Genomic DNA, 14,064 nt, shown 5'->3' on the forward strand with positions numbered 1-14,064 from the left:
GTTTCCTGCCGCGACGCCACCCTCGACATGTCTGAAGCAACTTTAGAACCAGTGCACTTCACCTACATCAAGAAAAATGTTTTGATTCCTCATGCCATGGTGTCTGCTGCCAAAGGTCACACTGCACTCCGGGCAGTGCATTGCGCTACGGAACCTGTCGTTCTTCCCAGAGGTTAGAAACTTGCATCCTGCAGTAATGACCCACCAATATATGTTGCCTGCCTTGTTTACTGACGCCATACACAAAGCAATGATTGATAATCAAGATGAATCACGATTGCTTCGTATGATTGACCTCTCGCTCTCAACGGAGAAGCGCCGCGCACTGCTGGCCATTCTAGGGCGACACTCCTCCTTGTTTGACTTTTCTCAACCTAGTGGCCCATCTTTAAATTTCTCCTTCACGTATCCAACACAGGATCGACGCTGGCGCCTCGCATCCGATTTGACTAAAACTCTATCGAGTGTCACCGTCTGAATGAGAGGTCATAAATTAAGAAGGAGATATTAACGAAGGGTGTTATCACAGTCGTCGAGTAGTTGGGCGGCCCCAATAGTTCTTATCAGGAAGAAGGATGATGGGCATTTATCGTTTACTACGGTCGTCTAAAACCAGTCACTAGGAAAGACGTGTACCCTCTTCCCCGTGCAGATGGCGTCATTGACTTGTTTTTTCTGCCTCCTACTTTTCCACCGGGGACCTGAGATCGGGCTATTGGCACATACTTGTCCACTCGGCGGACGGAGAAAAGTTGTATTTATCACACCCAATGGGCCGTTACGAATTCACTGTGATGCAATTAGGCCTCTGTAATGCATCCGCCATCTTCGAACAATTCATTGATATGATAGTCCGCGGATTAAATTGGGAAGTGTGTATGTGTTACTTGGACAATATCGTGATTTTCGGGAAGACGCACAGCGAGCACAATGACCGTTTAGCCCTTGTGCTGGGCTGTATGCGCAAAGCTGGCCTCATGCTGAACTTGAAGAAGTGTCGTTTTAGAGCATGCCAAGCGCTAGTTCTCGGACATCTCGTCGATAAAGACGGCGACAGACCTGATCCCGCAGACAGCATCGGTTGCCTCTTTCAAGTCACCCAGTCCACCAAAGACCTACGGAGTTTCCTGGGTTTGTGTTCATATTTTCGCCATTTTATTCACCGCTTTACTGATATCGCACACCCCCTGACAAGCCTCCTTCATAAAGGTGTAGCTTTCGAGTGGACACCTGAGTGCGACTCCGCCTACCCCAACTTGAAATTTCGCCTCACATCGCAACCTGTGCTCTACCAGTTCAATCCTTCAGCGCCCACAGAAGTGCACACCGACGAAAGTGGTGCTGGAATTAGTACGGTTGTTGTCCAGCGCTGCGACAGCAAGGAGCACGTCGTGGCGTACGCGAGCCGCTCCCTTATTAACCCGGAGTGCAATTATAATGTCGCGGAACAGGAATTCCTCGCTGTCGTTTTCGCCACACAACGCTTTCGCTCGTATCTTTATGGACGCCCCTTTCCCGCTGTCACCGATCACCATGCCCTCTGCTGGTTTGTTATTCTCAAGGACCTGTGTGGCCGCCTTGCACGATGGGCCGTACGGTTACAAGAGTATGATTTACAGTCACATACAAAACTGGCCGTAAGCGCCCTGACGCAGACCATCTTTCGCGCCTTCTTCCTACGGCAGAGTCCGACGCCGATGATTTAGAGAACTGCTTCGCATCGGTAAAACCGGCTTTTCAGGAAACACGTTTATAGAAGAATAAAAAAGGTGTCACACCTTGGAACCTCTCTTCGCAGCGGCTCAAGATCGGTCAGGTGGACATCGATTTAGTATGCGTGATCGCCTGCTCGGGAAGAAAAACTATTCATCATCAGGTCCCCGCTTCCTTCTGGTTGTTGCGAGGAGCCTATACCATCCTATATTATAGGCGATGCACGACGACCCTAGGTCCGGTCATCTTGTAGCTTCAATAATGCTCCACCGCACCTAGCACCGCTTCTATTGACCAAAAATGCCATCAACTACTGAGCTGTACGTCGCCAGCTGCACCCTTATCAGCGCTACAAACGTCCCACAAGCGTACAGCGGGCCGACTTCACACCATCACTTCATACCGTGCACCATTTGAGCATGTGGGCGTTGATCTCTTTAGCCCCTTTCCGCTACCCCATAATGGGAAAATTTAGATCATTGTTTACGTGGACTACCTCCCTCGATACTATGAGATGGCAGCCATACTCGCGGCCAACGCCTATGAAGTCTTTTGCTTTATGTTGCGGGTGGTAGTTCTTCGTCACGGACCACCACGAGTTATTATCAGCGACCGTGGCTGCCAATTTAGCGCCGACGTCGTGAAGGAGATGCTCCATCTATGTGCCTGTCATCTTCGCCATTCATTGCCTTATCATCCGCAAACCAAAGGTTTAACTGAATGCACAAACCGCACGTCAACTAACATGTCTATGTAAGTCGATGCAGATCAAAAGAATTGGGTTAGTGTACTACCGTTCATTACCTACGCTTTTAGCACCGCCCGACATGAAACCATTTGCTTTAGTACATTCTTCCTGGTCTATTCTCGCCACCCACGATATACCCTGGAAACCTTCCTCCCGTTTTCAGCCACTAGTGATGAAGATACCTCGGTAGCCTAGACAATCTGCTTTGCCGAAAAATCTCACCTGCTTTCCCGCCTTCGCTAATTAACCTCCCAGGATCGCTCGAAAGCATGGTACGATGCCCACCACCATTATGTTATTTACCAGCCTGGAGATTTGGTCTTTCTGTGGCGTCTTATCAGGAAGCGGGGTCTATCACAAAAGCTATTGTGCCACTACAATGGACCCTTTGTCGTTCTTGCCCAACTTAGAGAGCATAATTATCGTATCGCTCGCATCACCAAGAACGGCCCTCGCTCTGCAAAACGTTACGTTGCCCACGTCTTTCGTTTAAAGTCTTATCGATCATGCGACGCTGTTTAAGTCGCTCAGCGGGCTTCAGCTGCGTCGGGGGAAGTGTGAGGCCCAGAAATGGAGATAAGGGGACGAGGTCGACGAAAAGCGGTTCGTGCTGGGGCTCAGCAACACTAACTCCTAATTATTAGGTTATCTATCATACAGTCAAATCGACATTGTCAAATATATTATGTCACCTACAACAAATTCTGGCTTCTGGCCAATCACCCACTGTGGGTATGTGCCATTATAACGAGGGAAAAGAAGAAGTGGACACAGCTGGGTCTTAGACGTTCGCCTGTGTCAATTTAAACGTCACTCGCAACAACATTAAGGCCAACCATCATTTGTTCTGGCGTTGGAATGTGTTACCGCTGCCGACACCAGGTCCACTGATGGCGTTCTACCGCTGGCCAAATCTTGTGAAATAAAATCAACATAACTCGCGTTTCGCACAGCGCAGTTTGGCAAAAGCGGGATGCAGCAGCTGCACTATGTTACTTATTATCTCGCAGTCAATACATTTTGAGCAGTTTGCGCAAAATAGCCGTAAAAAGACTTCTTCATTTTTCAGCAAATAGTTTGTTAAATCGGGACGGATAGCGAAATAAGTTTTGTTATTTCGAGTAACTGAAAGGGTTGGACCTAATGAGCGTCTAAGGAGGAATCTGCATATCTCCATTACATCGGCACTTTAGTTAAATCGGGTTTCGTTAAATCTAGTTTTGACTAATTTATTGCAGATATACTTGTAAAACTACACAAGGCAATTATACCATTCATTGATGTAGACTTGCAACAAGCTAGGAAGGGGCTAGATTACACAATGACCAACTTGATTGGCGTACAATAAAACTGCTTAGATTCTACATGGTGTCTACATATAGGTGTTATCATGGTCTACGATCTTTCTTTTGATTGTCCATGCTTTGCCTTCCTGATCATGGCCAATGGTAGGCTTGTCCCTGCATCCAAGCACACGATTTGATTGATTATGAAATTAATGGCCATTTATGATTTACCATGCTTGGTGCAATAAAATTCTGGTACTTGGGTAGCTAAACTGGGGGATGTGTTAATGACCATCCTGGCGAACATAGTCACGATTTAAATAACCACACTGATCCTTTTTTTCGACATCCATCTAGAGACTGTACAGAAAAATGAAGAAAATGTGTCCAGAGCAACTAAGCGGCAACTCGTTTCAGTGGCAACTCAGTCTGCTTGTTTGCCGAGAACTAGTAATTGCTGATACGAAAATCCCTGGCCGAGAACAAAGAAGAAGTGTCTTCCTGCTAAGGTGGCTTCATCGCTCCTGTGAAAATTCTTGCCGTCCTTGTAAGCACCTGTCCTGTCTCCAAAGAAGGGGATCTTCTATTTCCGAGGAAGCTACAGACGTCCTCTCCGCGTCAGGTTGCGAGACCTCCGGCGCATGCTACTCATGCATGAGTGCAGCTCAGGTCGGCACGGAGGCTAGGCCTAGTGCTGCCGCTGCCACGCTGGCAGAGGCAGCTTCGCCGGAGTTGCTCGCTGCAACTCCTGCCCTGCCGTCGACACCTCTACCTGACCATCGGCCTCAGGTCCAGCTTGGTGTTCCCGGTTCTTCAGCCCCAGCGCCCATTCAGACTTCCCAAAGTGGACAACAGCCCGTAAGTGAACTGTTCTCTGGGCGGAGCACGGCTATGGCCACTCAGCTAACACGACGAGATGCACATCCAACAGTGCGACCTGAGGAGACAAGCTCTTCAATGGACCTATCGGCTCCACCATCCGTATCAATGAGCACCCGTGCCCCTCACAAGCGTGCTTCGGAAGATAATCAACCGAATTCGCCCTCGGCAAGTGGTGGCTATCAAGGAAAGCGCTCCTGTTTAACTATCGAAAACCAGGTTGCACCTACACCGGGATCGTCATCTTATAAAGTGGCGATTAAATCTCTAGCCAACAAAAGCCTCACCGATATACCAAACAGAATCATCCAGGCCAACTTGGACGCGTGTCTCGGAACCAGAGGTTTTCGGGGCTTCACGGCAAGGAAGAAGTCAAACACTATAGCTGTGTGGCTCCCGACACTTACTGCAGTGGAACGTGGCCAAACGCTTAGTTATATTTCAGTCACAAGTGAGATCTCAGTGCCTGTGCAAGTGTATCTAGTTGAAGGCTCCGACTTGCAGCGTTGCGTCGTTTACAACTTCGACATAAACGAAGATCAAACCACCCTTCAACGTGAGCTGTACTGCCCAACGCACCGAGTTATACAGGCCCGACACATAGGAAAGGGGCGTTCCTGCATGATCACCTTGCAAGGCCCTCCGACACTCCCAGCCTGTCTGTACTACTACGGCTGCATATTAAGGCCACGGCCGTATAAACCGAGTGTGGTTTACTGTTATAACTGTTTTCGGGCAGGGCACATGCGCAAATCTTGCCCCTTTGCTACTGCCGATGAAGGTGCGTCTGAAGGAAAAGTTACGTACCGATGCGGCCTCTGCAAATTGGACGACCACGAGATAACATCTCCAAGTTGTCCGACAAAGAAAAAGGCAACGCAGAAGGCTCGTTTTCGGAACACTAAGCGTTGGCCAATAGAGGACATGACACCGGTGCAGACATCCAATCGCTTTGCAGCTCTTCAGTGGAATGATGACGAGTGGCCAGAGCTTCCTGGGCCCGCTTCGAATGCACCTCCAGCTAAGACAAAGTCTAATGATACGGTGCTCAAGAAACACCGTCGTCAACAGCCAATACAGCAGTGTACTGATCTACCAGACGACGATATGGCTGTAGTGGATGAGCAAATCAATCGTCTATTAGCAGAGGTCTCTAAGCTCCGACAACACCGCGAAATGCTTGCTCGACGTCGGCGAGCTGCAGAAGTAACCGCCAAATCTAGTAATTGCCCACCACAACCGCCTTCATCCCGCGCAACAGGGCCATTTGCTGCATCTTCGCAGAGTACCACAACGCCCAATGATAACTCTGCAACATCGCTGCTCCGCTATATGGTCAACCAGTTGCCCAACCTGACATCTGTGATACTACAGCACTTGGACTAGCACACAAAAATGGCGAAATCCGGTCGTCCTGGTGTACTACAGTGGAACTGTAGAGGCATTTCCACGAAGGTGGCCGAGCTCAGGAACCGACTGCGATTTAACAAGCTTCGGGTGTGGGCTATGTTACTTCAGGAAACGAACGCCTTGCCATCTATTCCTGGCTTCAGCGGCTACGTGTCTCCTTCAATGACCGACCGTCGCGTGCAGACTGCTTCTCCCCCGGGAAAGGCAGCTGTATATGTTGAAACGCGTATTCCTCATGTACGCCTTTCTCTCGAAAACTGGTGCACATCATACCAAGAGGTAGTAGCAGTTGCTGCGAAATTTCTGAAAGGAACCGTTGTTCTCGTTTCTTATTACGTTCGACCAGCTGGAGGCGCCTCTTCCCGTATTAATCTTGGCTGGTTATTAAGTGTTCGTCGGCAATACCCCGGGTGTCATATTTTAGTCGGAGGCGACTTTAACGCCCCTCACCCAGATTGGGGGTATCCGACTGCAAGTCCTCGTGGTAGGCGTGTGCGGGACGCCTTCACTGATGCCCTGTTTGTTCTGCTTAATCACCCTGGGACAGCAACACGGCCTGTGCGTCACATACGTAGTGCTTCCTATGCTCCAGACTTGACGTGGTGGTTGGGCGCAGGAACTCCCTCATGGCACATGGAGCCAGACTGCTGGGGAAGTGATCACCACCCTATCCTCATCGGTCTCCATCACTCCCGTCTCCGCCCTTTACGCCGCAAATGTTCTGTGATAAACTGGGACAGCTTTCGCTCATGTCTCGACAGTATGTCTTCAGATTCGCCGTCACTCCTTGTTGACCGTATACAGAGAGCACTAAACAGCGCTACGACTACTACCTGGATTGATGTAGGTCGACCGGCACCAGATCTCGGCCTACTTAACCTGTGGGCAGCCCGCCGTCAAGCTGAGCTGGCTGCTACACGAGACCCTACTTCGGGGCAGGCACGTACACGACTGAATTATCTTACCGCGAAGGCTCGCAGATATGAACGCGATCTCTCGCGACGCCAGTTGCATGGATGGTGTGAACAATTTTCTGATAAATCATCGAATGCCTCACTATGGCGAACGTTTCGTGCAATGGAACATGGTCGTCGTTCTACTGACGCAGCAGCAACAGCATGCTTTGCGGCTAATCTGTCGCCGGGTGATTTCGCCAAAGAAGCTGCTCGAAAATTTTTCCCAAAATACGATATACGGCCTCCTTCAGCTGTAAACCTTAATTTGACAGGTATCCCTGCAGACGCATGGAAACTACCATCTGCTGACGACGCAGGTGAAATTGCGAGCCCCTTTTCGATGTGCGAGCTGCTGGCTGCAATTGACGATGCGAAACGGAAAACAGCGCCCGGCCTGGACAAAATTCAGTATGAGGTTTACAAGAACCTCAGTACTGCTGCACTTCCTCAACTACTAGACACCATAAACAAAGTGTGGCTTGATGTTGTCGTACCCGAGAGCTGGAAAACCGCTGTCGTGATCCCTATTCCCAAACCTGGGAAGCCTCCAACGGACCTCGCCAACTTAAGACCAATCTCTAACATCAACGCTGTGCAAGCTCGCAGAGAAAATGCTAGCCACACGACTTTCTTGGTGGCTTGAACAGCACGGTTTTTATTACCCTGCTCAAATTGGATTTCGTCCATACATAGGTACAGAGGATGGGTTGGCTGTCTTGGCATCAGCAGTTCTGTCATCTACCCGCAGCCGCAATGTACGTACCATATTAGCAATGGATGTTGAAAAGGCATATGACAACATCAGTCATGCTGCAATCCTGAATGCCATTGACATGCTTCATCTCCCTCCGAGAGTACGCACTTTTGTCGAATCATTTTTGGACGGAAGAAAATTTGCAATACGCCTCAGCGGTGACACTGTTGGTTCATTCGTTTCACTACGTGGCGTGCCCCAGGGATCAGTATTGTCTCCGACGTTATTCAATATTACTTTCATACCATTGGCGTGGCGCTTTCATGATATCCCTGAAATCAAGTTTTTGCAGTACGCAGATGATATCACGGTATGGAGCACTCACCATGATCTTCTCACTCAAGAGGCCGCCCTTCAGTCAGCATTAGACGTAACCTCTGATTACGCATCCTCCATTGGCCGTCAACTTTCTGTGTGTAAAACTTCATACACGTCAGTCGCCAACCGCTGGGGACGCCGTAAACTTGCCTCAAATACAATTCGTCTCTCTCTATCAGGCACCCCAATACAAGAAAGTTCGAGCCTGAAAATTCTGGGCTTAACAATTCGCCAATCAGGATCAGCGACTGCTTGGCTCTCTCAGGCAAAAAAGCAAGCACTTCAAACTATAAGTTTAATAAGAAGAATTGCCCCTAAAACGGGTGGCGCTGGCTCGTCTGTTGCACGCCAGTTAGTGAGGGCGGTTCTGCAGCCCCGTATTGTTTATCAGGCCCAGTTCCAACATCTTACAAGGGCACAATTGGATCGCCTTGAAGCCGTAAATCGAGAAGCTATGAGGACCATAACATGCCTTCCACGAATCACACCGGTCGTAGCGTTACAGGAGAATGCGCAGCTCAACACCATCGATGAACTGGTGCAGCAGCGCCGAGATGCTCGCAGACTCAAGGCCACTTTGTCACATTCCACGCAAGCACTGAGGGCGTATGCAACGTCACACATTATTCTTCAGCCACCTGCGCCAGTTCTCCCTCCCTGGAAATTTATACAGTTAGGAGACAACAAGCCAACTGACATCCGCAGACCGACGTCTGCCAACTCTGCATCGTTGCTACGCCAGAGATTTGAAGAGCAAGATACTAACCTGCCTCAAGATTCCATAGTAGTTTACGTAGATGGAAGCCTGCAAGGCTGTGAAGCCAAAACGGCAATCCACTGTCCACGGAGACCTGGCCTGAATCAGACAACTACGTTTCAGCTTTCGGAACCACTTAAATCTTTCTGCGCTGAGCTTGTGGCAGTTAAGGAGGCACTCTGCTCCGTGACTTCTATAACCATGCTCCCTACAGCCCACATTGTCATCCGCACTGACGCACTTCAAGCAGTACGTCTGCTCCGACGTGTCAGCCGCTGCCCTAAAATTTGCCAGGACATCCACCAGCTTGCGGCGCGCATCCCACAATCAATACGCATTGAGTGGGTCCCACGGGATCTGCTGCCTGCCCAAAGTCAAGCTGATTTTGCAACCCGCCTTGTGAACCAAGACGCATCAATCACACGGCTTCTCGAAGTCGACGACGCTACCCTCCTTTTGTCAAGAAAGGAGCACCTCCGGCGCCGCACACGTGCACTTATCCCTCCGTGTGCGATATCCCTTCCCCGCGGTCTCACCCGTGCAGAGGAGGTTGCGCTTAGGAGGATCCGGGTCGGTGTTGCCCTTACACCAGCTGTAACTAGGACGTGGTCATACTTCAAACACTTATACCCTCGCCCAGGATGCCCGATCTGTAAAAACGAAGATGTCGAGGCCGACATCCACCACTTGCTGTGGGACTGCCCAGCACTCAAGCCAACACGAATCCGGCACCTGAGAATAGCTGGCCTTTCAGCAACCAATCCTGCCTCATACGTCACTTGGACGCAGGGACCTCATCATCGCTGACTTCTGAACTTCATAAAATCAGCCAACCTTTTTCCATTCATTTAATCATTTATTCATCCTTCATCTCATAACCTACTGATGCCCTGAGGAAATAACTATCGACTAAAAAAGAAAAAGAACAACTAGTAATTGCTTTTTATCTGCGCGGGCATAAGAATCCAAAAAGGAAGAACCTGATATCGATCTCCAATACGATGGTACTTTCATCCCGACAGAAGATGGGTGGAGGCCCTGGGCCTCTACATTATGTACAAATGACCAGTGACCCTTATTGTGTAGGTGCTTCAGAAATAATTGAACTTCTTTGTCAGTTCATAAGGTCACCGCTGCGCTTGCGCGGATGTCTGTCAAACATAGAAGAGTAATTATAGTCACACTTCTGTTTAAAAACCTATCACAAATAGAGATGCTTGCAAATGTTTACAAATACAACCTTTTAAACTATTTCCTCAAAAACGTTTCTAGTTCCATGTAAATGTGAACGATCAGAACAACGCGACAAGAAGAGAAGCAGCTCTTTGCGACAACACTCTCACCATTGTGGTTAAAATTTGTTGCGTTCACGACAAGGGCCATGTAATGTGCGTTTGAATAACGTGCACCTTGAAAGAGGCGGTGAAAAGGACGAGAACAATATGTCTGTATTTCTCTATGTCCTGTGCTATTGAGCGATTTAAGAATATAATGAAGTGATCCGCAAAAAAAAAAATCGTGTAATTTACAGGTGAACAAAACTTGAAATTCTTAACAACGTAGCTATTTTTAAGAATATACCCATCGACACGAGGTAGCAATTTTGTTATATCCTTTTCGCCTATATCCTTTTTGCTGGGTGGCCAGAAACAGAAAAGGCATGCGGGAAGAACACACGATCCGTCTGGTGCAGGCGCTGATCATCAATCGACTCTCCTATGGACTACCTTACCTTACCCTGTTCCGAAGAGATATCAACAAAGTAAATGCAATAATACGTGCAGCTTACAAGAACGCTTTAGGCCTCCCACCATACACATCCGACGTCAAATTGGAAGCTCTTGGACTCCACAACACATTTGAAGAGATTCAAGAGACTGTCCTCCTGTCCCAGAGGGAACGCCTTCTGTCAACTGAGACTAGCCGGCTCATTCTCGAGCGCGTTGGCTATCCTTCGGACCTACAAGCGCATCCAGTCAAAGACTAACAATCCTTTTTCGTACCGGGCAAGAGTACATGTGGCCCAGCTCCCAAAGAACATGTCTCCAGTCCACAACGAAGGCAGAAGACACGCCCGAGTGAATTATCTTAAGCGTGCAGTGGAACGCAGTCCGAAAACTTTCTATGTGAATGCCGCTGTATACGAGCATACATCGAACGCAGCAGCAGCCGTGGTGGTGGGCTCTTCTTACACAGAAGTCTCCAGCATGTCCATCCCGCACAGTACTATCACAGAAGCGGAAGTGGCGGTGATCGTGCTGGCCATTACCTACGGAGACGCGACCAATCGAGAGCTTCACGGAATCACTGACTCACAAGTGGCATGTCGGCTCCTTCTTGCAGGTAGAATACCTAAAAGAATTAGCTCGCTTCACAACTAACCCATTGGCTACAAATTCAATGCTCAAACATCAGATCAGTTCGGTTCCGGAGCACTCCGGATAGGAAGGTAATGATGTCGCGGATAGGCTTGCTCGAGGTCACACAAACCGAGCGGCCACCAATCCCGATCTCACAACTAGCATTCCTCTCTCCGCGGCTTACGGCGCGCGACTTAAGTACTTACGAGAACAACGTAGGATTTATCCCCCTCCACACAAGTGACTAAATGCACAGGAAATGCGGGAATGGAGACAGCACATGCCCCAACCTACATCAATACAGCATAATTTTCCCAGAACACTACACAGACATATGCCCTTGGTACAATGACCAGCCCGCCGCCTACCACGTCAAATGAGTGTGCACAGGCCCCAAACCTGCACACATACACATGCACCATTCGGAGGAGCATTGGGAGGCTACTCTGCTATTGCTCTGATCTAGAAACCCAGCTTAGTCTGCTAACTCAGGCAAGAGCGGCAGCCCAGGCCACTGTCGTCTTGAAATGAAGACTCCACTCACTACACCCCCCCCCCCCGCCTTTTTTCTTTTTCTTTTTGAAATAAAGGTTCGTTTCTCTCTCTCTCTAGCTGGGGTCCAGGCGCGACGTTTTATGACCATGAGAGCACTTCTTTTCTTAATACGAAGGAAAATCTTTAGGAAAAGTTGGTAATAGGCTCGAACCTCATTTTTGTTAATCCAATGCTAAAAATGTAAAAGCGTAAGTTTATTTGTCGATGCTGCTTGTGTTGATAAAGATAACAAAATAAAGGCAAACTTTATATCAACCTATACCTTTGGAAGGCTTATAAAGTAAGCGACTCAGTTACTGTGAAAACCAGTAAGAGCTAGTGATAGGTCTGTCCACAGCTGACGCGGTTAAAAATCGCAGTTTGAAATGTCTTGTGGACGCTAAACATCAGGCTTGAATCCCGCCCATTTCTTATCAGAATTTAAAATGATACGCTAATGAACTTTGGCTTTCAAAGTAGTAGCAAGCTAAGAGTCGTCCAGAACGGTCTAGATATGAACGCCATTTGAAAGGCCTATAGAAAGGCGAAGTTGAAACACGATATCAAACTGGATAGTTATGTCCAGCTGTTCTAGGCTATGGGAGACGACAATATCGTATCTAGATGTTTACAAAAATAAGAATTGCAAATTTCATTTTCATATTACCACGGATTTGCGTGAGAAACGTAGAGTATTCTACTGTTTCTTACAGTATTCCTTACTTATTTTTTTCGTGAGTTGAGGGGGGGGGGGGGGGTTCGTTGCTTTGAGAGTTAAATGTGCCGCCGACATAAAGTTAACTGCGCATGCAATGTCAGCATGACGAAGTAAAAAAGAAAGCGGCAAGTGCACGACATTTGTTATACACCAGATACGTAGCTCCTCGCAGAAGTGATTGATAGCGAAACTCTATGACGTGTAGCAAACTGCCTACAATCCCTTTGCACAGAGGTTTAGGATAAGTATAAATGTGCCGTGCTAACAGTTGCTCAGCTATAGTGCAGTTGATTTCAGCTGCTGGAAAGCTCTTAACAAAGATGCGCCACTTTAGTGCTGCTTTCGTTCTTGTGGTTGCATTTTCTTACCGGTCGTATGGCGGCCCTGCCGGCACTGCCGACGCTACCAACACTGCCGATAGCGCAGGCGCTGTTACCACTGGAAGCGCTATAACGAAGGAAAAATTTCTTGAGGTGAGCTTCATTCTTTAAAGGTCGGGAAACATACTAGACGTTTTTGAGAAACTTTAATTCACTTACTGGGCATTTCAGTTCCAAAAGTGCCAAATACTTTCATTTAAGGGAACAAGGAGGATACCAACTGACTTTAAGGACGTAAAATTTCCTAGTTTTGTTTTCAAAAGAGCGCAGAAAGAGTTAAATTACATGCATGTGAATAACGAGCACATTTTTGAATGAGAGTTTAAGCCAAGTACATTAATCCAATTTCTTAATTTTAGTTGACATTGAAAAAAGGAGCGCTGGATGTTTAGGTCGGAACAAAAGTTCTTGCTTGAATGCTTGCGGCAAAAAGAAAAAAAAAATGAACTGAACGGTGGCTTTTTGAATACCTTGATGAATTTATATTTATGAAGCTGGAATAGGGAGACCAAGAAAACAGGTTGTTATATTTACGAAGTTTATGAAGATTCTTAGAGTAAGGGGGTCCTATCGCTAAGGGGAATAAGGGAACAGCGGTGCTCGGGTGCGCATGCCTAGAATGAAGGCCGCACCTCCCGTCCTGCAGTTATTATATGTGCGGTGTATTTGCCTACCATATCGAGTGCTTCGCAACCAATTGTAAACTGATGTTCTTTCTTGAGGTTTTTGGATAGTTTTTTGCTGCATAATAATTGCTTGGAATAGCTTTCTGCTTTGCCTGTCTAGGCCACCGATCCTTCACTGCTGTTTGTCTCCTGAGTTACATAGCAAGAGAAATCCATCAAATCAGTATTGTAGTGCTGGTTTAGAATGTAGTTTTATGCCGCAACACATCATCAATGTATGGACTCTCCAATACAGCATAACGAAAAATTTTGACGCGCCTTGTCAAAAGCTTTTACCAGATCAGTCTAATTAATGGTCACTTGAATGATGTCACCTGACACTGTGTCTAACACGGATCGTGCGATATAAATGTGGTTTTAGATAGTACGGCTTGGTCCCTGAGCACGTGGCGCGACCTTAATAAATGTAATGCTACAAGCCGCAGACGAGAAGAGATAACCTTCGCAAATATTATAATCCACGTTGCATAAAGACATCGAATAATATCATTCGGCAAAAACGTTTCAACCCCTCTGCGTTGTGATTGGGGGCTAGTATGGTGTGGTCATTGTAGAACGTTTAAGA

General features: G+C 47.7%; 1 protein-coding gene across 1 annotated transcript in view; it reads left to right on the plus strand.

Moving 5' to 3' along the window:
- Positions 1–12,709: 12,709 nt before the first annotated feature.
- Positions 12,710–14,064, plus strand: part of LOC146176708 (uncharacterized) — a 35,886-nt gene continuing 34,531 nt past the window's right edge. Inside the window, exon 1 of the mRNA XM_084581028.1 lies at positions 12,710–12,906. Coding sequence (XP_084437154.1) covers positions 12,754–12,906 — 153 coding nt within the window. The 5' untranslated portion in view covers positions 12,710–12,753. The remainder of the gene's footprint in view (positions 12,907–14,064) is intronic.

Source organism: Amblyomma maculatum, chromosome 10 (assembly GCF_055883805.1).
Source record: "Amblyomma maculatum isolate TAMU_Amacu chromosome 10, ASM5588380v1, whole genome shotgun sequence".
NCBI lineage: Eukaryota > Metazoa > Arthropoda > Arachnida > Ixodida > Ixodidae > Amblyomma > Amblyomma maculatum.